The sequence below is a fragment of the Danio aesculapii genome, chromosome 11 (genome assembly GCF_903798145.1).
Source record: "Danio aesculapii chromosome 11, fDanAes4.1, whole genome shotgun sequence".
NCBI classification, from domain to species: domain Eukaryota; kingdom Metazoa; phylum Chordata; class Actinopteri; order Cypriniformes; family Danionidae; genus Danio; species Danio aesculapii.
This window is the reverse complement of record NC_079445.1, coordinates 17,365,265-17,391,294: the sequence shown is the minus strand read 5'-3', so window position 1 is coordinate 17,391,294 and position 26,030 is coordinate 17,365,265. Positions and strand designations below refer to the sequence as shown.

Sequence of the window (26,030 nt, the reverse complement as noted above, 5' to 3'; positions counted from 1 at the left end):
TTTAGGTGGCACATTGCTCGCAAAAGTGAGTGCACAGCCACATGTGGTGTGGGTTACCGGTCTTTGGACATTTACTGCACCAAACAAAGCAGATTGGATGGGAAAACCCAGAAGGTGGATGAGCGGTACTGCAGCAGCCAACATAAGCCCGTTGACAAGGAGGTCTGCCATGGAGACTGCAACCCTGGAGGATGGGAGTACTCCTCCTGGTCTGAGGTGCTCAAATCAGCCTATGTTAGACCGTATTAATGTATATACATGACATAACTTACAATGAGCTTTTTTTATCTTGGTTATCTAGTGTTCCAGGAGCTGTGGAGGAGGAACACGTCGCAGGAATGCAATATGTGGAAAGTCTGACGAAAGAGATGACGATAGCAAGTGCAACCCACAAGAAAAGCTCACAGCTCAGCCCTGTAATGAGTTCCTGTGTCCTCAGTGGAAAACTGGAGACTGGTCGGAGGTAAACATCTGCCGGTGTAGGTCTTGCAAAACTTGAGAAGCATCAAATATGGATAATGTTGTCTTAGATTGTGCTTGCATGACTTGAATATCCTCGAAAACATCTAAAAACATCTATCATGGTCTATCATATCCTGGCCAGTAGTTTGCGATGGTTTATGGTCATCTGTGCGTATATGATCCTGCATTGTTTATTCAGTTGTCAACTACTTGTGGATTGACAATAGTCTGAACATATAATGTGCATGCACATGAGGTCATCATTTTCGCATAATCACATTCTGTAGGATACACAGAGATTATATCATCGTTTACAAAAACATGCACATGCAGAGAAAGTAATAATCAGTTGTGAGTTAATATACAACAATGGATTTTGGATTTGGACAATGGTGCAAAATGGGATTAGACACATTTTTAGGGGTGTTAAATAATGGCTCAAAAATATTTAAATGATTAACTTTAACCTTAGTTATTCCCGTAATAGGTCAGATTCAATTAGAAATTTCCCCTTTCCTTTTTGTGAAGTTGTGATTCTTATCTTGTCGTATTCAGGTGCTTTGTTGTCAGAAGAAATAGGAATCATAAATGACATATAATTGTTTTTATTTGAATAAAATGTAGCATCCCATTCATTGACAACAACAAACATTCACCTACTATCATATCTATATGGTCATAGTGATTTTGGAATTTTGAACATGATGATTTCAGTGTTCATATGCATAGTAGGTTTATTGGAAATACGTGCTTCAGCCTACATTTTAATGCAATCACAAAAACATACTTCAAAATATGTTTGACGGCAGCTTCTAGATAGAATTGCTATGCGCAGTATGACGCCAACAACGTTAATGATATTCACAGAGATATATTATTGACTTGTAATCCAATAAGTTTGCCTCATCTATCGATCTCCAAAGTGTACAACTTTTCCTTTGTGGTTAGTTTGCTCTGTAGCTCACTTTGTACAGTGTTGTACTTGTGATAGAGCGCTCGGGCTCGAGTCTAGTGAAGCACGGTTCCTCAAAATAGGTAAAAGCAATGTAAAACTGAGGTAAAACTATAAGCAAATGCATAATTCTCTTCTGTTTGCTTTTGAAAACAACAACAACAACGGGGCAGCATGGTAGCTCAGTGATTAGCACTGTCGCCTCACTGCAAGAAGGTTGCTGGTTCGAGACCCGGCTAGGCCAGTTGACATTTCTGTGTGGAGTTTGCATATTCTCCCCGTGTTGGCACAGGGTTCCTCCGGGTGCTCCAGTTTCTCCTACAGTCCAAAGACATGCAGTATAGGTGAATTGAATAAACTAACTTGTCCTTAGTGAATGAGAGTGAAAAGGAAATGAAATAATGTACAGTATGAACGACAACAACAACTGTCGACTTCTCATGGAAAGGTACAAGAAGATACAAATGCTGTTGTTATTATTAAACACAAATTATTGTGTTTCTGATACAAATAACAAAACAAATTTCAGATTCACAATATGTAGACAGCACCCTCTAGTGAATTTATCATCTCAAACGTGCAACAAAACCTAACTGAAGTGACATATTTTATGTTGGAGCCTGAGGCATGTATTTCCATTGAGCCTGGATGGAATGAATGACTGTGATGGAAAAAATAACCAATAAATACCAGTCAGAGCAGCTCAAAATGACCCTTTAAGTAGTAAATGTGATCTGAGAGACCATTCATCTTTAAATTCCAACTAGGAAATTCATGTTTATGATAAATATAATAGTATGTGAATGTACCATTATTTAACCTAGTATTACTGTGTATATTGTGCCAAATGAAATTTGTATCAAGTAAAAATCCACTGATGTTTACAGTTTATATATCAGATCAGCTTTTATTATTTCGAATTATGTGTAATTTATAGTTTATTGCTACACTTAAAAATGGCATTTGCTGTTTGTTCAGACTACATGTTTAAAATGAGTTTCACCGTCATGGACCATGCCACACTTTGAGCTAGACTTTATTGTAGGGATGAAGGGGATGGTAAGAGAACAGTGGGATCAAGGGGAAGGGAAGTAAGAGGATAAACAGTGAACAGGTAGGTAGGTTGATCGGGAATCCTACGATGATGTCCAGAGACTCAGATTGCGGGTACCGTCTCTGTAATAGTCTCTGTAATATTTTGGTAGAGTGATTGGACACCCCGATTCATCCTAGGAGTGAAGAGGGGGTAATAGGATTGTGAATGGGAAGCGAGGAAATAGAGAGAGGGAGGGAGAGTGGGTTCTAAAGAACGAGAACAGTACTAGAGGGCTGGTCTGCCTTAAATAAGTTTTAGGGAGTAGGTAATTGGTTAAGAAGACAAAGTGAGGCGTAGTTCTGCCGCCGAATCTTTGTTAAGAAGTTAACTCCATTAAAACAACACAATTCTTGAGGTTTTTTTTGGGAACTTTATTTGTTTTATGTTCAATCTACTTAAATTTGTACAACTTAATTTCTTCATGTTATCCCAACACAAATTGATTGTCCATTTTTACAGTATATTGTGAAAAAGAATATTGATTATTGCTTGGTAATTTTACAGTGTCTTAATTATGTTAAATAATGATTTTAACATTGGCCATATTTTAGATTTTTTCAATAGTCAAGCAGCCTTACTAATGCATTTGTTCTGGATTTATCTGGCAGTGTTTGGTAACATGTGGCAAAGGCTATAAACACCGTCAGACTTGGTGTCAGTTTGGAGAGGAGCGTTTGGATGTCCGTTTCTGTGACTCATCCAAACCCGAGTCGGTGCAGGCCTGCCAACAGCAAGAATGTGCGTCTTGGCAGGTGGGACCCTGGGGACAGGTGAGAAGAACAACTTTTATTTTGTTGTTATGTATTTTACATTATTTTGGTTCATGTGATGTTTAGGTATGTCGGAACTTACGTGCATTATATTTGATGTTTATGCCAGAGAAATGGAAATTTGAAAGTATTATGATGATGGTGCATTTATAACTGACAGATATTGAAATCAGATTCTGACAGCTGCAGTGTGGGAGGACAATGACCACAAAAATGGAACGAGTTTTGGAAGTTGACAGAATAATTTATGATATTTTCATGGAAATATGGAAAAAATAAACAAAAAAATAAAAATAAATAACTAAGGTGTCTGTGAATTGTAACTTCCATAATAATAAATTGACTTCAAAACTATAAGGCCATAAATGGAAATAGATTTCTATCTGAAAGACATTCTAATATTTCTACCAATATTCTACTAACATTCTAATTATTCTACCAAATTAACAGATTTCAGATGATACAATGCTGTATAAGTATGATACAATGCTGTATATAGATAAATGAGCAATAATATATAGGCGGTTCATTCCACTGTGGCGACATCTGAAATAGAGACTAAGCCCAAGGAAATTAAATGAATGAATTTAAAAGAAATTTAATAGTCAGCAAGGCTGCATTTATCTGATACAGGGTTTCTCCTGGCTTAAAATGAGTTGGACATGGCATTCTGATCATGAAATTCTTACTATTTGAAACAAACACATTTTGCATTTTTTTTGTAATTGTATTAAGTGAAACATGGTCTTATTTTAAAAAAGAACATTAAATGTATTTTAATAAATGCACAGTGCTTGAGCATCACTTCGGGTACACATTTGATTTGATGGAGGAGGCACCTAATAATTCTCTATGCAAGAAAATTTAATTAATATTATGAAGTATTTACAATTTAAATTAACTGTTTTCCATTTAAAAACATCTTAAAATGTAATTTATCTCTGCAAATTATGGCCTATTTTTTAGCATACATTTTTTAAAACAAACTAATAACCTTAGACCTTAATATATAATTTCATAAATGTAATAAGGACTGTTTAACCTATGGCCATTGCTGTAGTTTAACAGTTTTAAAGCTTTTTATTCGGGATATGTAATATGTCAACTGCCATATCAATGCTGACTAATCGGCCTGGGGTGCATTTCCCAATCAACGACATAACTCATGACTAAACTACCATGGTATGATGCATCATTTGGAAAAAGAACACTGTAGTGTTATCCAAAACTGTAGATTGAATCCATCGATTGAACCACCTTAGTTATAATGTAAAATGTCCTTAATGACTCTCTAAACGGGGCGGAGTTACAACTTCTTTAGAGAAAAAAACCCATATTTTTGTGCAAATATTGTTTAACACGCAGACTCATTTAAAAAAATCGAATATTAGTAAAAACATGCACTCGCTTTCCATATTAATTTCACTATATGTTAACATATGCTAAATATTTTGTCTTCACAAGCTTTGGAGACGTAATGTAAATCCCGCTTATATAACAGGTCACCTATAGCTTTCGTCATGAGCCACGGCTGCATTCAAAATGGCATAAATGTTTTCAACACGCACTTTGAAGGGAACGCAATTGTCAATATGAAGATCACTAAACTGAACTGTAAACTTTAAAAGCAAATTACACATAAGAGAGATGACTTTTATCATTCCAAGTTTAAATGTTGGAACATTCGAAAGGAATAGGGCATGGGGAAATAACTGCAAATAGAACACAACCAGGAACTATGCTTCTAACTACAGCTCCAGAGATGTAGCTGCAAGTGTACAAGTCTGCGAAGTTTGCAAATGTTCATAGAAATTATGGATTTAGGAAACACCAAATGAATAAACTATGTTTGTAACGACAGAGCGACCTTAGTTGTCTGATGATGGTTTTCGGAAACGCACCCCTGTTTAATATATTAAAGCCGATGAATTTTAAGGACTAGCTATATAAGAAATGTTCAGCTACTTGGGGTCAATTTCCTGATTCATTTGACAAATCTATATCTCAAGAACAATCCAGTGACCCCTCTGAGGTTTATTGTTATATACGCTCTCTAGTTTTGAGTGTATGTTTTGTGACTATGATGCATTTTTGTTGTTGTTGTTGTCTGTATGTCTACAGTATGAGCCAATGTTTGTTCTTGATCTGTGTGTGTGTGTGTGTGTGTGTGTGTATGTATGTATGTATATATATATATATATATATATATATATATATATATATATATATATATATATATATATATATATATATATATATATATATATATATATATATATAACCTTAAAATAAAGTAATAACAAAATCTCCTTAGTTTTGATTCCCTAGTTTTTATTACACATTTATATTCATTTTTTAAAGCTCTGAATTTCACCCACTCATGACTAATGTGTTTTCTGTCCACTTGAAGAGCTTATGACTGTTTTCAGACAAGCAAAGAGTTTCTCCAGAGATCTCCCAAGTGGGTAATACGAATTTGTAGCGTTTGTGTAGGCAAACTATCTTTAAGTCCTAAAGTATGATAGAGATTAGACATCACTCTTACCATAGATTAAGCAATCTAGATAAAGGCATGTTTGAGGTGCTTTACTGAAGCATTCAATATGCATTCTAGCTGCCACACAAGCTTGACCTTGTTGCAGTCAAGTCAGCGATGAGGAAAAGAGATAAAGGAATAGAGAAATGTGGACAAATTTCTGGCCCACAGCCCAGGTTGCCCAAGCAGGGCTTATCACATCAATGTTGGACTGAGCTTCAGTTTCAATTTATGCTTCAGGACCAAGCATCTGCATTGCGATGTACGATAAAAGGAGACACTGTCTCTAACTGCCCTGATTCTTTATTTGTGTGTGTAGTGTACCACCACATGCGGACCGGGATATCAGATGAGAGCTGTGAAGTGTGTGGTTGGCTCATATGGCTCTGTTATGGATGACACTGAATGTAATGCAGCAACACGTCCAACAGACACTCAGGTAAGAGCATTGATCTCTTCCTTTTATATTGACTCTTGTTCATTTCTCTCACACTAATGAACACAAAGAAGGAACTATGACTACTGGATAACATTAAAGTGTGAATCAGAATATATTAGAGCTACCCTTGCAAATTTCTTCATGGAATTAATGAGCAAAAAGCCAGGGCTCAGGTTAAAATAGGCTTTTATTAACTGAAGTCAGACCACATTTAAAGGATTAGTTTACCCGGAGATGGAAATATAGTCATTTTCTCACCCTTGTTTCGTTACAAAGCCATAGCTCTCATCTTCATAAGATAAAGGAAGATATTTTTAATCAAATCTAGGATTTATATTCTTTCTTTGAAAATCTGTCCAGTCAAAGCTCAGATGCTTCAAAATATTCTTGAAGGTCCCGTGAAATAAAAATAAAAATAAAAAAACAGATGTTAGTTTTCAGTCTGTAAGTTTTAAGGATGTGACAAAATTTTCTTTTAGAAAATATAAAATTGATATAAGCATACAAAGGTTGTGGCTTCCGCCTAAATAGATCAATGATTTATTTATTTTACGTCACCTCATACTTCAGTTTCTCATCAAATCTTGACCAATCAAATGCTCTCTAGTATCTGACATGACCCGCCCACTTCAAGACGCTTCTCACTTGCTTTTCATTTGATGCGCTTGATCTAAACCACTCTCACCGGCTGTAAGCTGTGAGCTGATCTATATCCCAACTTCTCTTCATTTTTTAGTTGAGATTATGTCAAACTTTGAATAAAAAATGCACATTTAAAAGTACTTCAAAGTACCTTTAAATAAATACAAAAAAAGAATTCAGATGAATCTTCTGGAAAGACTTTATACGATGAGCAGATTTAATTGAATTCTTTATTGTGCTACACATAAACATTGATCGGCAAACATTTACAGGAGCTCATCTATACCTGATGCTCAAGAAAAAACTCAATAGTTCTTGCAGAAGCTCAAATGTGACGTGTGACAAACAGCATTAGCTTTGGTATTTGGTATATGCAAGTATTATTTATTATTATGTAAGTTGTTTTACATCATCCTGGAATGAGAAAGTGGAAAATAGAAAAGAAAGTGGGTTCAGGTACAGCCTGAAAGGCAGGAAGGAAGTTTCCCACCCAGCATATTTATCACCTGCACTCAATAAGGCCTTGTCTGATGGAAAACCAAGGGTCTACACACACACACACACACACACACACACAATATTATTAAATGGTTCCCACAGTCTTGAAATGTCTGTAATTGTCAAGAAATTGTAACTTTGTGTTTTTAATACAGAAAAAAAAATAATGGCTCTTAACTAATCCTTAAAAGCTGTATTTTATTAGGATAATTAGTACATTTTTACAATAATTTTAATAATATAAGTGTTTTAAATACGTTAATTTTAACACATTGGTCAAATAAATTAGTTATTCTAAAATTTTGGGTACATTTTCCATCTCCTTAAACCTATTTTTCGAATATAACACAAATTAAATCAAGTTCATTCACAAATTTTTCCTTCAGTTTAGTCCCTTATTTATCAGGGGTCGTCACAGTGGAATGAACCGCCAACTATTCCAGCATATGTTTTTTGTAGTGGATGCCCTTCCAACCAAAACTCAGTACTGGGAAACACCCATACACACTCACACTCTCATTCACACACTACGTTTACCCAATTTACTTACAAAATAGCGCATGTCTTTGGACTGTTGGGGAAATCAGAGCACACCCATGTGAATATGGGGAGATCATTCAAACTCCACACAGAAATGCCAACTGGCCCAGCCAGGACTCAAACCGGCGATCTTCTTGGTCTCAAGCGAGAGTGCTAAACACTGAGCCACTGTGCCACCCACCATATCAAGTTATCTCTAAAAAATAATGTTTTATGTCTATATGATAATTTAAAGACTCCCACTGTATATATGAAGAGTTTAGATGCAAAAACCTCCAAATGCTGTCTGAAAATTTCCTCTAAAATTTGTATTTTTATCAGTCTCCTGTGTGTATGTTTAGTAATATCACTTTTATGGCAAAGAATAAGTGCTTTTCCTGGTCTTTAAAGAAAAATATCTCAACATAAATAAACGAGGCTGAGAAAAACGTTCGTTTTCTATGGAAATTTCAGACGGCACTTAGAGGTTTTTACATCTGAACTCTTCATATTTTGACTATCTATGCCTCCTGAGTCATTCCAGGTTTATATGTCCTCTATAGCGTCATATTAAATGCTTATATAAGTTCATTTGCAGTCATGTGAATCCCAAATATATCTACTTTCAAAATCTTCACATACCTGCAAAATTACATTCTCCTCCCTTCCCCAGCGTAATTGTGCTGTAGAGCCGGAGTGGCTGAACGCTGCATTTCACAGAGTATTTTATGAACTTTCCTGAGGCATTGGTTTTATAGAGCTTCATTTTCACAAGGCTCTTAGGAGATGAAAGAAAAAAGCCTTTTTCCCACCACCACCGAGCCATCCAGGTTGAGAGAATCCCAGGAACGTATTCATATAAAACACTGTAATATACACTATAAGAGACTGAGAGGAGGGGAAATGGGTTAATATGTAAGGTAGATTGTACAGTCAGATGGATTATCACACTATAAGCCCTGACAGGATGATCAGGACCACAACACAAACTAGAAGGATCTTGTATCACCCTGAAGGAGTTTATTTTGGGATAATACCAGGTCTGACTGCATAGTATCCTTCATATTACACAGCTACTTATCAAAGTAAATCAATTCACATGCAATTTTGATTCGAGATGAAATTACCCAGATAAAAAGTAAGCAGAAAGGATGAGCATAGGTATGCAGTAAATCAGTTGCTACAGTATTTCTGTGATTACAAGTAGTTTTTTTCATCTGAAATATGCTGGAATTTATATAATGTAATGAAAGGAAGCAAAACAAAACATTTGAGTGAAATGTCAAATGTGAAGCGTGCAAATATCTGTAATGCGCATGTAAAACACACTGCTTCGGTTTCTCTTTAAGTAAATATAATCTTTAAGTGGTAACACTTTACAATAAGGTTCATTAGTTAATGCATTTACTAACATGAACTAATCATGAACAACACTTGTACAGGATTTATTAATCATAATTGAACATTTACTAATGCATTATTAACATCCAAGTCCATGCTTGTTAACATTAGTTAATGCTCCATGAGTTAACATGACCTAAAAATGAACAACTGTATTTTCATTAACTAATGTTAACTAACATGAACAAATTCTGTAGTAAACGTATTGTTCATTGTTTGTTCATGTTAGTAAATGCATTAATTAACATTAACTAATAAACCTTATTGTAAAGTGTGACCCTTTAAGTTTATAATGAAGCTGCCTGATTGAATGCCACAATAGATTCAGAAACATTTTTCCGAATATAGTTCAATTGAAAAGGATAAAACGGTTTTAAAAAGCATTTAAAGGGCACCTATGATGAAATGATGTAGGTGACTTTATTTTTTTCAGTACAACACTGAAAAAGATTTTTTAGCTGAAATCATGGTCAGTGGTCAACGGCTACCAGCTTTTTAGAGTCTGAAAGTCTTGTGGCTCAGTGGTTAGCATGGTTTCCTCACAACAAGAAGGTCCCTGGTACGAGTCCTGCTTGAGCCAGGATGCCTTTCTCTGTGGAGTTTCCAGTTTCTCCAACAATCCAAAGACATTCAGTATACACTGTAGGTGAAGTGGATGAAATAAATCAGCTCGTGTGTGTGTGTGTGTGTGTGCGTGCGTGCGTGCGTGTGTGAAATTTATTTTTGAAAGTAATGCATAACAATTTTGAGTTTACTTCCCAAAAAAGTAACAAGTTGTGTTACTTGGTTACTTTTTATGGAAAGTATTGTGTTACAATACTTTTGAGTTACTTTTTCTTACCTGGCTGAAGCTTGATCTCCTTCAGAACTTTCAGGGTTTTTTCTTGTTCTTTTTCTCTGTAATTAAAAACGCACTGTATAACCTTAATTTACTTAAAAAAACACATTAAAAATGATAATTTACCATAATGTTATCTTCGGAGAACTTCCCGACCCTAGAGCTCTACACGCCATATATACAGATTAATGAAAGTTTAAAGCAATGTGTTTGCTACTTTAGTATTTTCAGTTACGTAAAGTCACTGTCCATTGAGACAATCCTCTTTACCGTTTCTTGGATGCATTCAAAATAATACCTATAATAATACTTGCCATCTTCATTTCAGACTGTTCCCACATAGCAAATTCTCTCATTGAATGTGTGCTTCAACATGACCATGTTCATTTAAATTCAGCAATATATTTTTTTAAAGCTAGTTAATAACACTAAAAAGCAAGTCCCATTACATTTTTTAAAAAGTAACTCAATTATTATTTCTTAATTCTTTAAAGTAATGCATTACTATACATGTTACTTAGCAAAGTAATATAATTATGTAACTTGTGTTACTTGTGTAATGCATTACGGCCAACACTGCTGGGGTAAGGGTTTAAAAATAAGTTGAATTAAAGGGATAATTGACCAAAAAAAGAAAATTCAGCCATCATTTGCTCACCCTTCACTTGTTCAAAACCCATTTGAACTTCTTTCGAACACAAATACATTTTTTATGGAAATCGATGGGTGTCAGCAACCAGCATTTTTCAAAATATCTTCTTTTGTGTTCAACAGAAGACAGAAGCTCATAAAGCTTTCAAACCATGAGGAAGAATAAATTAATACATGATTTTAAATTTCGAGTGAACTGTCCCTTTAATGCAAACATATGAATTCACCTAAAGCATATGTAATCTCAGAGCTGACAACAGGGTGTAAAGGTTGCTCTTAAAAATCTATTTCCTTATGCAGAATATAAATGTAGCTTTTACTTCCGGAAGCAGACTCTCTGTAAGTGTAGGTAGGCAGGACTGTGAGAAAGTCAGAAACTAAAAGGAGGGATATGGCAGGCAGAAGGAGAAAGCAGGAGGCCCCCTGGTTTTAAATCCTGCTGCAGTGACCCAGAAGAAGTGATTCCAGCCAGTCAAGCATAAATCAGGCACGCTGGCTCCTACCGGCCTCACCCCTAGAGTCACGGATCTTCATTACTGAAAAGTGCTTGTCTTTCTCCACTTCCTCTCTTCCACAGGACTGTGAACTCTCTCAGTGCCCCGTGACTCATCCTGTGGCCCCAGAGCCCAAAGTGATGCCACATCCTGGCCATAAAACACAGTGGCGCTTTGGATCATGGACACAGGTAAAGCCCTGATGGTCTGATGCAGATCAATTACTACAGATATATTTCCAGTCTTTTTTTAAGAATAATTCTGCTCAAAAAGGCTGCATTTATTTGTACATTTCTGAAATATTATTACAATTTAAAACATCTAGATCTCTTCTTATTGAATGTACTTTAAAATTTTATTTATTCCTGCAATGCAAAGCTGAATTTTTGCCGTCATTAGTCCAGTTTTCAGTGTCACATGGCTCTTCAGAAATCATACTAACATGCTGATTTGAGGTTCTTTTATTATCAATTATTATTTATACTCAAACAATAATCAAGATTCTTGTTCAATGCTGAAAATATTTTTTTCTGTTTCATCATTTTAGGGAAATTGTCATAAATTTGATAGGATTCTTTGATGAAAATAAAGTTCAAAATGGCAGCATTTGTTTGACATTAAATCTTTCACTCTTGAAGAATTTAATGTTTGCTTGATGAATAAAAGTAAATACATTTTTAATGTTACTGTTATATGGTACTCTACTCACAGTTTCCACAAAATTATGAAGCAGCAACAGTTTTCAACACTGATAATAATAATAATAATAAATGTTACTGCAGATCAATTTATTCAAATAATTCAACAATTCACAATTCACCATTAAATAACATTTTTAAACTACATTCAATATGAAAAGTTATTTTAAATTGTGATAATATTTATCATATTTGTTGATCAAATAAATGCAGACTTGAAAGCGCAGAGTTAATATTTTATATAAACATTAAAAAACCTTACTGATGCCAGAGTTTTGAGCTGTATTGCTGTTATTATCTTAGTAATTATAAAATGGTTGTTGTTTATTATAGTGCAGCGCCACCTGTGGAAAAGGCACACGCATGCGTTATGTAAGTTGCCGTGATCAGCAGGGTGGAGTGGCAGAGGAATCAGCCTGTGCTCATCTGCCAAAACCTCCTGCTAGTGAGGTCTGCTCTATAGTGGCGTGTGGACAGTGGAAGGTTCTGGAATGGACTGCGGTAAATAAAATACACTTCATTTTATTTTAGCTTATATGAAAACATATTTATTATATGTTATTTCATTATATGAAAGCATTTTATTGAGAATGTATTTTTCTTACATCCAGAGCAGTAGATGTTAAGTATGACGAGCCATTTATAATGTCACCAAATAAACTCAAATACAACAATTAAGTTCTGTTATGTATTTTTATTGGCTTTATTGTTTTTCTTTTAGTGAAATGATTTTAAAGTATATAATTTTAATATAGATTTACATTTATTTATTTTTTAGATTTGTATTCATCTGAATTTTGATCATAATCTTTATTATTGTTTAATTATTTCAGTATTTTATAATTTTATATATGATTTGATTTTTTATATGATTTTTTCCTATTTATCTTTTATTTTTATTTTAATATCCACAATTTAGTGTTTTCTTTTTATTTAACATTATTTATTTTATTTTTTTCTTATTATTTTTTTAAACTATTTATAACTATGTTTTTTGTACTTTATTAGTAGCTTAACTATTTACGGAGACCCGGAAGGGACGTGGTGGTGGGGAAAAAAATTGGTGGAAGAAAAAAAAAACTGGGTGGGAGAAAAAAAACTGAGTAATAGGAAAATAAATTTGATATATTTTTAAGGTTTTTGCGTTCCCTCGCAAAGATGTTTTGCATTATCTCGCAAAACTGTTTCTTCACAAACACTTCCTGTTCACTTAATTCATGTAAACCCTCCCGTTTTTGCCGTAATTCTCCTGTATTTTACCATATCCCACTTTCTTTACATTAAAGCTGTGCGTCGATCGTCGCCTTTCATATGCAACCTCTGAACCAGTAAATGCACGTATAAGCGCTGACAGACGCGCTCCGTACAATAAACTGATCCCAGATCAGCTTCAGTACACGCCATTTACAGAGAAGCAAAAGTGCAGGCCACTTTTGGGTTCGGGTGTATGTTTAAACAGACAAATACACTAAATGATATTTAAACGTTTGCATCCTGCATGTTTTATTTAAATAAAATTAAATAAGCACAAACAGTTTCTAAAGTAATGGAATGCTTTCATTATAGATCTGTGCATTCTTACAGTGACACCTCTGTTATCAAACTAAACAACACGAGAGATACATTTGGTGCTCACTTGTTTGATAACAGAGGTGTCACTTTAAATGGCGTGTACAGAAGTTGATCTGGGATCAGTTTATTGTATGGAGCGCGTCTGTCTGTGCTTATACATGCATTCACTGGTTCAGAGGTAGCATATGAAAGGCGACGATTGACGTACAGCTTTAATGTAAAGAAAGTGGGATATGGTAAAATGTTGTTAAAAGTGTTTGTGGAGAAACAGTTTTGCCCGGGAACGCAAAAAACTTACAAATATATTTTCCTATCACTCAGTTTTTTTTTTCTCCCACCCAGTTTTTTCCCCACCACTACGTCCCTTCCGGGTCTCCGTAACTATTTTATTCTATTTTGTTTTAATATTTTCCTTTTTTATTACATGTTTTTATTTATTATATAATGTTTTATCATTTTATGCTGGTGAAACATAATTCACAAGGTCAGTGTTGCAGATGCGTTCATTTCATTTGTGATTTAGAAGTGTTGCTGAACCTCACATATATTTAAACATTAATCTTGATTTACATTTTTCAAAATCCTAAAATGTTCTGTTTATTTTTTAAGTTGAAATGACATTCTGTGTCCTCAGTCATTTGAACTCAATTATTTTTATTTAGTGTATATGTTCAATGTTGATGTGCCACTGTGTTAGCCAGCATTTTTTCAACACTGCAGGTTTTTTCATTCACAGCTGTTCTGCAGCCTAACATCATCCACCAATGACCTTGATCATTCTCCCATTCGGCTGTTTAGAGCTCAGCTGTAATTGGAAACTGATGAGAGTTCATTTAGTGTGGATCTTGTGTGCAGATGGATTGGGTCTGCATGATGTTCACGTTTAAACAGGAAGACAAGCATTATAGTGAGAAGCTGGATTGCTTTAGTCAGTGGCCTTTTGCTTTCTAATGGTTTACAATCAGTAGATCCAGATGACATAACTAGTGTTGCACTTAACTAAAAAGTTAAGCTAATTGAACCAAGAGGACAATTACTCTGCTTTTTTTCCTGATTTGATCCCTTGACTCAAGATGATTGGATTGGACCATATGACATCATTTCTGTCATAAACTAAATCTGCCAATTTTAATATATTGAAGAACTCCTCCTAGATCTACAAAACTCCTCTTCCTCAAAAACAAGCCAAGTAGTCACGCTGACAAAAATAAAATAAACAAATAATATATGTTGAAGTCAGAATTATTAGCCCCCCTTTGATTTTTTTTTTTCTTTTTTAAATATTTCCCAAATGATGTTTAAGACAGCAAGGAAATTTTCACAGTATGTCTGATAATATTTTTTTCTTCTGGAGAAAGTCTTATTTGTTTTATTTTGGCGAGCATAAAAGCAGGAAAAAAAACATTTTAAGGTCAAAATTATTAGCCCCTTTAAGCTCTATTTTTTTTTTCGATAATCGACAGAACAAACCATCATTGTACAATAACTTGCCTAATTACCCTAACATGCCTAGTTAACCTAATTAACCTAGTTAAGCATTTTAATGTCACTTTAAGCTGTATAGAAATGTCTTGAGGAATATCTAATAAAATATTATTTACTGTCATCATGGCAAAGATAAAATAAATCAGTTATTACAAATGAGTTATTAAAACTATTATGATTAGAAATGTGTTGAAAAAGTCTTCTCTCCCCTAAACAGAAATTGGGGAAAAAAATAAACAGGGGGGCTAATAATACAGGGGGGGGGGGTCTAATAGTTCTGACTTCAACTGTGTATATATATCTTCACAACATTTGAACACAATTAGAACAAATTTGGTGTGTTTTTTGACAATCATGAGCTGACGCCCCATTCATAAAGTAGCCGATTGCGGACTAATTTCATTGGCCGACACTGCTATGATGATCGCGTCAGGTATTTTTTTATATTATATTATATTATATTATATTATATTATATTATATTATATTATATTATATTATATTATATTATATTATATTGTATTATATTATATTATATTATATTATATTATATTATATTATATTATATTATATTATATTATATTATATTATATTATATTATATTATATTATATTATATTATATTATATTATAATGAGATGGTTAGCATAGCATTGTACTTCTTTGGTGTTTAGCACTATAATTGCTAAATTGCTATAATTTACTATATAAGCTACATTTTTGGAAATTTGCAGCCCTATGCTGCCGTCACACTAGAGTTTGAAAATACGAAATTCTGTTGTACTGCGCTGCGAAAAGGGATTATACAAGATGATTAGACATTTTTAAAAAGCTAGTGATTGGTCCATATTTTTAATTTCTTTAATTTTGCAAAGAGGCCATGTTTTGATCTTCCACTGGTCTCGCAAAGCCACGTTCTTGTCACATGATTAGCGGGTGCTTGCAGCATTCTGAAATTTGAAATGTCTTTAACTAGGTGTGCCTGGAATACCCGAGCACATCGCACCATTTGCGCATCTCTCCCAATATGCCATGCATCTTCTTTAAAAAATAACGAACTTGCACACGCAAAAGACGCAATATGTGAACAGCCCCTAATGAACAGAAGAGATTTGAAAGCCACTAAAAACTCATATATTGCAAAAGCTTTTAACTTTACGTGTGGTAGGCTATTATCTTAATACATATGTGATTTTACTGTGTGTTTTCTGTGTAATCATGAGTGTGTGTCAATGTTTGCAGTGCTCCGTATCCTGTGGTCAGGGTACGACTACACGGCAAGTAGTGTGTATGAACATCAGCGATCAGGTTGTGGAACTGAGTGAGTGTGACCTAGATGACAAACCAGCGGCAGAGCAGGAGTGTGCCATGCCCCAGTGTCCATCCCGCTCCACCGACCACGGGGGCTTTTCACCCAACCCCGATTTTCGGAAAAAAACAGCTCTTCCAGGACGAACTGACCGCAACAGAGCAGGCAGACTTCAGGCCCAGCAGTGGAGGACGGGACCATGGGGGGCGGTAAGTACCTCTTAAATTGATTATGTCTCTGGATGTGCATGGAATTCGACGCAATTCAAATACTAGAAGCAATTCGAGGAACATTATGACATCTGAGGTCATGATATCATCAGCACACGAACTCTCCAAATCATCCAGACAGCACCATTTCCTCTTCCTGATAAATGCTGCCGCTTCCTTTGTGATATCAGGGCTTTAAATAGCGTAGGATTTAAAATACAGCTAAATATTGAGCAGCATTTGGGAAGCTCCTCCGCTTTGTTCTCAAATAGGTATTTTTAGATCTTTTGAAAAGTGCTTCCTTTATAGCCAGGGACTAAATTTAACACTTGCCAAGCCCCAAATGTGAGTTAGAATTCTTACCAGCCTGGTAACTTCCTTTTTTATTATAACTTCGAACACTGCCTGACAATTTAATATGGTTTTATGTGATTATGAAATATCTAGAGCTACATCGTGCTTCTGTAATAAGTACAAAAATATGTATGTAATATGTACAAAAATGAGTTCACATTAAAATGATTCACATGAACTCCCATCTTTACAAATGCCATGAAGTGATGTCTGTGAGTCACGTATAATGCTAATGTAAAATGCAAGATGCATCAAACATCTTCCCAGGTTTGTAATGAGAATAGTTAATGAATCAGCTGTCAACAAAAAGTTGTATTTTCTAAAAACAAAATAGTAAAACATAACGTTTGAAAGTAAAGAACAAAACTAAATTAAATTATTTCTTTATTTTATATATTATATAATTAAAAATAACTTCACACTCAAAAATATATATATATTTTTGCTTGTTCTATAACTACTTATTTAATACGAGCTGAATCAGCATAATTCTTGAGATTTCATTGGGACAACTAAATTTTTTTATGTTCAATCCACATTAATTTATTAAAAGTATTAAGTTAACTTCATTAGAGTTAAAATCGATTTGTGTTGGGACAACATGAATGAATTGTGAGGAACCCTGCATTGTTTACAGTGCATTAATAACTTTACAGTTCAATCATATTGTAGAGTTTTCATTCATTCATTCATTTTCCTTCGGCTTAGTCCCTTCATTTATGAGCGGTTGCCAGAGCGGAATGAACCACCAACTATTCAGGCATATGTTTTACGCAGTGGATGCTCTTCCAGTACACTCATTCACACACTCATACGGCTAATTTAGTTTATTCAATTTAGTTTATTCAAACTGGAGCACCCTGAGGAAACCCACACAAACACGGGGAGAATATGCAAACTCCACACAGAAATGCCAACTGACCTAGTCAGGACTCGAAACAGCAACCTTCTTTCTGTGAGGCAACAGTGCTAACCACCAAGGCTTCGTGTCGCCACACTTGTAGAATTTTACTTTATAGATTTCTTAGCTATTAAAATTTGAGGTTTTTCAGTCCGACTGTTTTTTTTTTTTTAATAAATTGCAAATTAAATTTCATGACCAGTAAAAAAAATAATTATGATAAATTCTGACACATCAAAGGTCTATTTTTGGCCCTGTTTCATAGCTATACATAATTTATAGCTAAGTAATGTAAGCATGAGAAATTGAAGGATTATTGTTATGATTATTAATCATTCTGGTTTCTTCATGAACTGTTTTATGATTAAACATGCAATCCCATTAGCAATGTAATCAATCAATCAATCAACCAATTTAATCAATGAGAAGTTTTAAACACATTACACTGATTTAACCAGATAAATCAAAACCTTCACACAGATACTTAAGTGTATATAGTTTTATAGTATATAGTATCTGTACAAATATATATTGTAAATATAGTTAAAGTCAGAATTATTAGCCTTCCTAAATTATTTCCCCTCTGTATGTTTTTCCCCCAATTTCTGTTTAACGGAAAGAAGATTCTTTTCAACACATTTCTAAATATAATAGATTTAATAATTAATATCTAATAACTGGTTTATTTTATTTTTGCAGAGAACATATTTTACTAGACATTTAAAGGTTTAACTATGCTAATTAGGCAAGTTAAAGTAATTAGGCAAGTTATTGTTAATGATGGTTTGTTCTGCAGACAATCAAAAAATATATAGCTTAAGGTGGCTAATAATATTGACCTTAAAATAGTTTTAAAAAGATTAAAAACTGCTTTTATTCTAGCTGAAATAAAACAACTAAGACTTTCTCCAGAAGAAAAAATATCATAGGAAATACTGTGAAAAAATCAGTGCTCTGTTATATATATATAATTATAAACTAAGTAATACTTTTATTCAGCAAGGTTGTGTTAAATTGGTCAACGTTGACTATAAAACAATGAATTATTATATTAAAAAGATTTACAATTAATGTGTGATCATTAATAATGGTAATAATTGTTTCTTAAGTGTATTAGATGATTATTAGATGATTTCTGAATTGATTGAGTCATTGAGTTGCAGTGTTTTCCACACAAAAGGAAATACTCTTGATTCTCAAAGTCTTCAGTGCTGGTCAGTGTTCAGCCAATGACGTATATCTGTGTGAACGCGTGTGTGGATCTTCTGTGATTATGGAGCTGTTTTTGTTTCTCTTATGTCAGTGTTCGAGTACCTGTGCCGGAGGCTTCCAGAGGCGTGTGGTGGTGTGTCAGGATGAGAACGGATATCCGGCCAGCAGCTGTGATGAGAGCATTCAGCCCATTGAGCAGCGCTCTTGTGAGTCCGGCTCCTGCCCGCAGTGGTTCTACGGCAACTGGAGTGAGGTGACTGTGACTCTATACATACAATATCCATTACTGATTACAATGTTGAGTTCGGTGAACTCAATGCATGATCGGTACAATGCATGATCACCTCACAGCAAGAAGGTCACTGGTTCGAGCCTCGGCTGGGTCATTTGGCATTTCTGTGTGGAGTTTGCATGTTCAATTCAATTCAATTCACCTTTATTTGTATAGCGCTTTTACAATGTAGATTGTGTCAAAGCAGCTTCACATAAAAGGTCATAGTAAAGTGGAACAGTGTAGTTCAGTTCTCAATGTTTAAGTTGAGTTCAGTTTAGCTCAGTCCAGTGGGGTTTAATAATCACTTCTGAGAGTCCAAACACTGAAGAGCAAATTCAACAATGCGCAGCTCTATAGATCCCAAACCATGCAAACTAGAGGTGACAGCAGAAATATAAATGTTTTCCCCATATTCGTGTGGGATTCCTCCGGGTGCTCCAGTTTCTCCCAAAGACATGAGCTATAGGTGAATTGAACAAGCTAAATTGGCTGTAGTGTATGAGTGTGGCTGTTTAATTTGGCAGCTCATTCCGCTGTGGCGACCCCTGATTAATGGACTAAGCCGAACAGAAAATGAATGAATGAATGTTGAGTTTGTTCATTAATTTGTTTTTCATCCATTTTTCCTTCATAATAATTCACTTTTGAAAGTCAGTGTTTCCACAAATAAATGTGAAGCAGCACTACTGTTTTTAACATTCCTCATAACAAAAATAAAAAAAGAATTGAGCAGAAAATCAGCCTGCTAGAATGATTTCTGAAACAGCATAGGACACTGGGCTGTAGTAATGATGCTGACATACATTTTAATTCGTTTTAATAGTAAAATCATTGTTAATTCATATTTTTTATTATTACAATTCTTTTTACTAATTTAATAAAAATGTGTATTCATATTTCTTTAATATTTTTAATTGATATTTAGAATGATATTTGATTCGTTTTTTCTTTACAAACTAATGTTACATAATGTTTATTACATTTTTAATTGTAATTATTGTAATAATTTTAAATTATCATACAAATTTAAATAGGCATAAATTATTAGTAATACTTTACAATAAGGTTGTATTAGTTCATTTTAGTTCATGTATTCACCAACATGAACAAACAATGAACAATATTTTACATTTACATTTATAACAGTATTTATTTGTCTTTTATTATGATAGTTCATGCAAATAAAGTCATTTATTGTCAGTTCATATTAACTCACACTGCATTGACTCATATCATATTGGTGAATGTTGATTATTTAAGCGAACTTAATAAATGCTGTACAAGTGTTGTTCATTATTGGTTCTTTTTAGTAAATCACTGTAAAAAATTGACAGTATTATTGCCAATTTTGGTTGCCAGTAATACTGTAAATTTTACAAGTGCACTGTAAATTGACAATTACAATTTTGCTGTAGTTTTACAGCATAATTGTAATTATTCATTTATAGTGCACTTGTATGTTTTACAGTATTATTGGCTGAATTTACAAGCACACTGTAAATTGTAAATTTGTTTTACAGCACAATTGTAATTGAGGAGTTCAGATGCAAAAACATCTAAGTGTGGTCTGAAATTTCCATTGAAAATGAACATTTTTCTCAGACTCATATATATATGTTGTGTTATTTCATTTTAAAGACCTTTAAAAGAGTGTATTCTTTGCCATAAACCTGATATTATTGAACCTACACACAGCAGCCTGATAAAAATGCTAATTTTTGATGGAAGTTTCAAACAGCTTTTAGAGGTTTTGGCATCTAAACTCTTCATTTGTTAATTTACAGTACATTACAGTAAATTTTACAATATTACTGGCAACCAAAATTGAAATTGAAACCAAATTTTTTTTCACAGTGTACATTAACATTATCTAATCAAACCTTCCTGTAAAATGTGACCCACATATTTTTTTCCATAAAATAATTATATATGCTTATAATAATTTTTTAAATATTTAAATTCTATATTTAGAATATAATTCACATTTAAATTAGAAAGCATAACATTGATGACTTCTTTTCAAAACTTCTTGCACACACTTTTCAAATAGTGTTTATTTTATCTGAACTGTTTTGTGTCAGATTTGACAGCATAGAACCAACCACATCAGTGCAAACAAAGCTTTGCAATAGTGTCTACTCAGCAAAACACACTGACATTATGACATTCTGGCATGTGGTCCAAGCCTTCTTTAGGAAATGCAAATGAACAAAGATTACATCTGTTAATGAAGCAAGACGTTCACTCGTGCTCTGTTTCTGCCTCCCCAGTGTTCAAAATCCTGCGGAGGAGGGATAAAGACCCGGCTGGTCGCCTGTCAGCGTCCCAACGGGGAGCGTTTTAACGATCTGAGCTGTGAAATTCTTGACAAACCACCCGACCGAGAACAGTGCAATACTCAGTCCTGTTCTATTAACCCTCACTGGAGCACAGACCAATGGAGCTCGGTACGCTCATAACTATTTAACCCTTTTCCCCTTCATAAGTTCTTATTCTCACAACAGGCTGAGGTTTCTTTACACCCAAGACGTGAAGAAAACAAATGGAAACTCTTTAACGGTTTGATCTTTTGCTGCTTTGAGGTTGCACTTAAAGACCTACCAAAACATGCAGTTCTATATTGGTTGAAAGTTTTATTTCCTAACTGAAAAAGTGAGCATCTCTTTGGTTGACTTGTTTTGTTTTGTTTTTTGCCCAATGCAGCTGTACTTTACATTAATTCTAATGATTGTGATGGTATTTGTGGTGGTTTGTGTTCAAAACATAGTACAGTTGTGTATAGTATTTACAATGCAGGCAGTTTACTTTGGTATATTGTTTGATTTTTGTTTCTATTGCTCTTTGTTATTAATTTTTTTAACCATACCTCAAGTGAAACTCAGCTAGCCATTGACCTTTTTTAAAATTTATGATGGTGCTTTTTCAGTACAAGGGAGACTTTGTGAAAATCTGTTTATAGTTGCTATATTTTTGTATATTTAAGGTGACTGACTGAAGTAAATACAAAACTAATTGTGACGTAAATCAAATGTAGCTTTTGTTCATTTTTATGTCTGTTGATTTGTTCTGATAGCCTTTTGTATTCTTTTTGCTAGGTTATTATTTTTAAAATCAGTATTATTATTTTAGTTTTGTGTACAAATCTAGTTTTTTTGTTTGTTTATGTTTTTTTGTAAGTTTGTTTTGTTGGCCAGTTACTTGTGTCTACCTCATTCTCAATGAAGAGCCCCATATCCACGTTCTCTCTACTTTATATTAGTGGATGCGGATACAAAATATTAACATCCCTAAATTTATACCTTGAAGTGTTAGAGCAGCCAGAAATTAAAATTCTGTTATTTATTACTCAGCTTTATGTCATTTCAATCCCCTGAGACTTTCGTTCATCTTCACTACACAAATGAAGATATTTTAGATGAAATCCTAGAGCTCTCTCATCCTCTATAGCCAGCTGTAGATGTTCAAAGTCCTGATGTCAAAACATGCCACTTCAGTGGTTCGGCTTTAATTATACAAAGCTCCAAAAACACTTTGTAAATCTGCAAAAACAACTTTACTAATGTTTTCCACATCAGATCAGGAAGCGTGTTTACCATGGCAATACTATGCTTGCTTGTTGCGTTGCTGACTCTAATGGTGAATATGTCATACTTTATTTACAAACTTCATTTACATTTACAGGTTTTTTTTTTGGTGCACAAAAATGTTCTTGGAGCATGATTACAGTTGATCCACTGAAGTCACATGGAAGCACTTGGAACATCTCTGAAACATTGCTGTCTATGGAGGGTGAGGGAGCTCTCATGCTGTGTTCACACCAGACGCGGTATGCGCGGATAACTCATGCTATTCACGCGTAAATAGATAAACAATTTGAGTTTACTCGCTTCATTTGCGCGTCAAATCCGCTTCATTCACGCGTCAAATTCACTTCACAACAGACGTAGACTCGCGTCATGGGTGGGTCTTCTGTCTGCCCGGTGACTCTAGCTTCGTTACTAAATGGCTAACAGGAATTTTATTGAGAGAATAGCTGTGTTTATGTGCTTTAGGAAGATTAAAAAACTGTTGATTCATTTGGAGCCGTGCCTGAGTCCATTCTGAGGTTCACCCAGCTCTGTGAGCTCATAAACTTTTCCAGAAACTATACCTGGATGATGGAAGCCTTTCAGCTGTGCTTATGACTGAGCCGAGCCCAGTTTGATGAACTGTTGTCCAGCGTTGGCAGAAGGATTTTCCTCCGGGACACCAACAACAGGCGCTACGTCATAATCACTCCCCTGCAAGAGAAAGCTCCTGATTGGTTAACGCGGCGCAAATGTCCGCTGAAGTTCAGATTTTCCAACTTGAGTGAACTCGTGCCGCTTCAGTTGCACAAATCGCATCATTCCTCATTCGCACGTATCTTGCCGCAGGATGTCTTTTCGCGTCTTTGCATTGGCTTAACATGTAAATCACTCGCACTTGACGCTTCTTCTGTGTCTGGTGTGAACACAGCATTGGATTTCAGCTAAACTCTAATCTCAATTTTTATTCCGATGATGGATGAAGGTCTCTGGGGAATTGTAATGACATGGGAATGAGTAACTGATAACATAATTTTTATTTTTGGGTGAACTAACCCTTTAATTTGTTCTATAATATCTCATGGATATGATAGTAGATGATGACCAAATTTAGGAGACACTTACAGTGTTGAAAAAATGTTTTCCACCATAAACAATATAGTTAAAATTGTTATAAAATGTGGATTAAAAATAATAAATTACAGTTTGAATTTTAAAGGGACATTTCACACCAAAATGAAAGTTTGCTGTTAATCCTTTAACATGCACTCTAAAAAAAAAAAATCACTGCCAATTACTTTCATTAAATTGTGTTCCTGACACCCCTCAACCCCCTTTTGTTCTTCATTTAAACATTAAATAATAATTACAAATTAAATTTTGATCTTTAGAGATTCATAAAATGCAACTCAATGGCAGGGAACAGAAAATAAATACCAGTGGCTTCTGGTGATATGCTAAGTCAAAAAATAAATAAATAAATAAATATTAAAAAAAAAAATATATATATATATATATATATATATATATATAATTTTTATTTATTTATTTATTTTTTTGTCTGTATACATGTAGAAATACACTGTGCATATGAACCACTGACTTCTAATTTTATGCATCTCAAAGTACCACAGTTTCAGCTTATTATCTAATTTAACGTTCAATAGAGTGATTAAACTAACATCAGACTTTCATTTCTTTTGAGAATCATCCCTTCAAATTAAGTCAACAAAATCCCAATCCAGTAGATACTTTTCAGGGGGTGTACTTACTTTTTCACAACACTGTATCATTGCTAATCTGTGTTTTGTCCAAAGACGCCATGGTGCTATAGTGTCTGTGGTGCAATTCCCTTTCATGACATGGTCTGTTACCGTAACCAGACTGAAAATGATGTGCTTTCAATCAAATGGCAGTATTGATAAAGGTGTGCATGAGCATTTCTGTATATTATTGTATGTATTTGTATTTATTAACACTGCCATATGTGTCATTATATGTTCGAACAGTCAAATTAAACAACTGCAACATGTTCTTTTTTGAAAAGTAGGCTATCGTGCTGTAATTAATGAACATTTCTGATTGATTTGTAAATCTAGAGACTTTTTGAATGTTTTATATTATTCTAAAGATGCTTATATATATATATATATATATATATATATATATATATATATATATATATATATATATATATATATATATATATATATATATACACACATGTTCAATATGCAATGAATGAAAGAAGGTACAAGATCACTGAGCGTAATATCTATTGTCTCAGACTTCTAGTTGTGATTTTTATCCTGCTGCTCATCTGAACGGGATGTCTATATTACCTGTTTTAATGATCTCGGATGGAGTTTTTTTTGGTGCTCACACTTCAATACCTACAGAAAAAAAGAAGTCTATACGGCTGTCAATTTCCTTTGGTTCAGCACAGGATATTAACCAGCCCTGATGGCAGTGATACGGTCACAGTCAAGCGAGTGAACATGCATCAAAATAACAATGACAAGGGCACAAGGGGTCAAGGATGGCCTTTGATCTCTGGGAAGCTCTTTTCTGGCCTCATCTAATCAGAATGGACACATTTCTCAGAAAGAGGTTTAATCTTATGGGAAAAATGAATGGAAAGAATAAAGGCCCCTATGGAGCACGGAGGCCTCCTCGGCATGGATATCTGTGTGTGGCTTCATTCTTGTGAGTTGGAATGTAGTGAGGCATGTTGCCGGGTTTGGACTGATCATTCAGGACGGTGATTTTAAAGAAAAACAAGGGCACACTTATTTGTTTTGACTGCATTGGAATGTCATAAATTGGATTATTTGGTTTGGGACACAAATATACAAAAATCTTGCTCATTTTTGAACCAAAAAATGCTTATATGCTCCTATATCGTTTGTATTTTATTTTTCTGATGTCGGTTTAAGAGAAATTTGCTGAAATAGTCCACTCTGGGAAATGAGTTCAAGCTTGTGCGTTTCAGAATCGTGGGTGGTTTTTGCATGAAGGGAATTTTGAAGTAAATTCCCCTGCTTTGAGTGTAAATGTTGGTAATTTGCGCTCATTAAATCAGTGGAGCGTTTGTTTAACAAGGCACACCAACTCTGAACAGCAGTGTTGCAGGTTTTCATACCTAAAAGGGATA

The 26,030-nt window shown here is 34.3% G+C and overlaps 1 protein-coding gene across 1 annotated transcript in view; it reads left to right on the top strand.

Annotated features, from left to right (window-relative positions):
* Window positions 1-24,333, top strand: part of adamts9 (ADAM metallopeptidase with thrombospondin type 1 motif, 9) — a 59,487-nt gene extending 35,154 nt beyond the window's left edge. The window contains exons 20-28 of the mRNA XM_056468144.1: window positions 6-216; window positions 302-463; window positions 3,119-3,280; window positions 6,136-6,255; window positions 11,382-11,489; window positions 12,330-12,497; window positions 16,294-16,569; window positions 19,128-19,289; window positions 21,581-24,333. Coding sequence (XP_056324119.1) covers window positions 6-216; window positions 302-463; window positions 3,119-3,280; window positions 6,136-6,255; window positions 11,382-11,489; window positions 12,330-12,497; window positions 16,294-16,569; window positions 19,128-19,289; window positions 21,581-21,769 — 1,558 coding nt within the window. The 3' untranslated portion in view covers window positions 21,770-24,333. The remainder of the gene's footprint in view (window positions 1-5; window positions 217-301; window positions 464-3,118; window positions 3,281-6,135; window positions 6,256-11,381; window positions 11,490-12,329; window positions 12,498-16,293; window positions 16,570-19,127; window positions 19,290-21,580) is intronic.
* The last annotated feature ends 1,697 nt before the right edge of the window (window positions 24,334-26,030 follow it).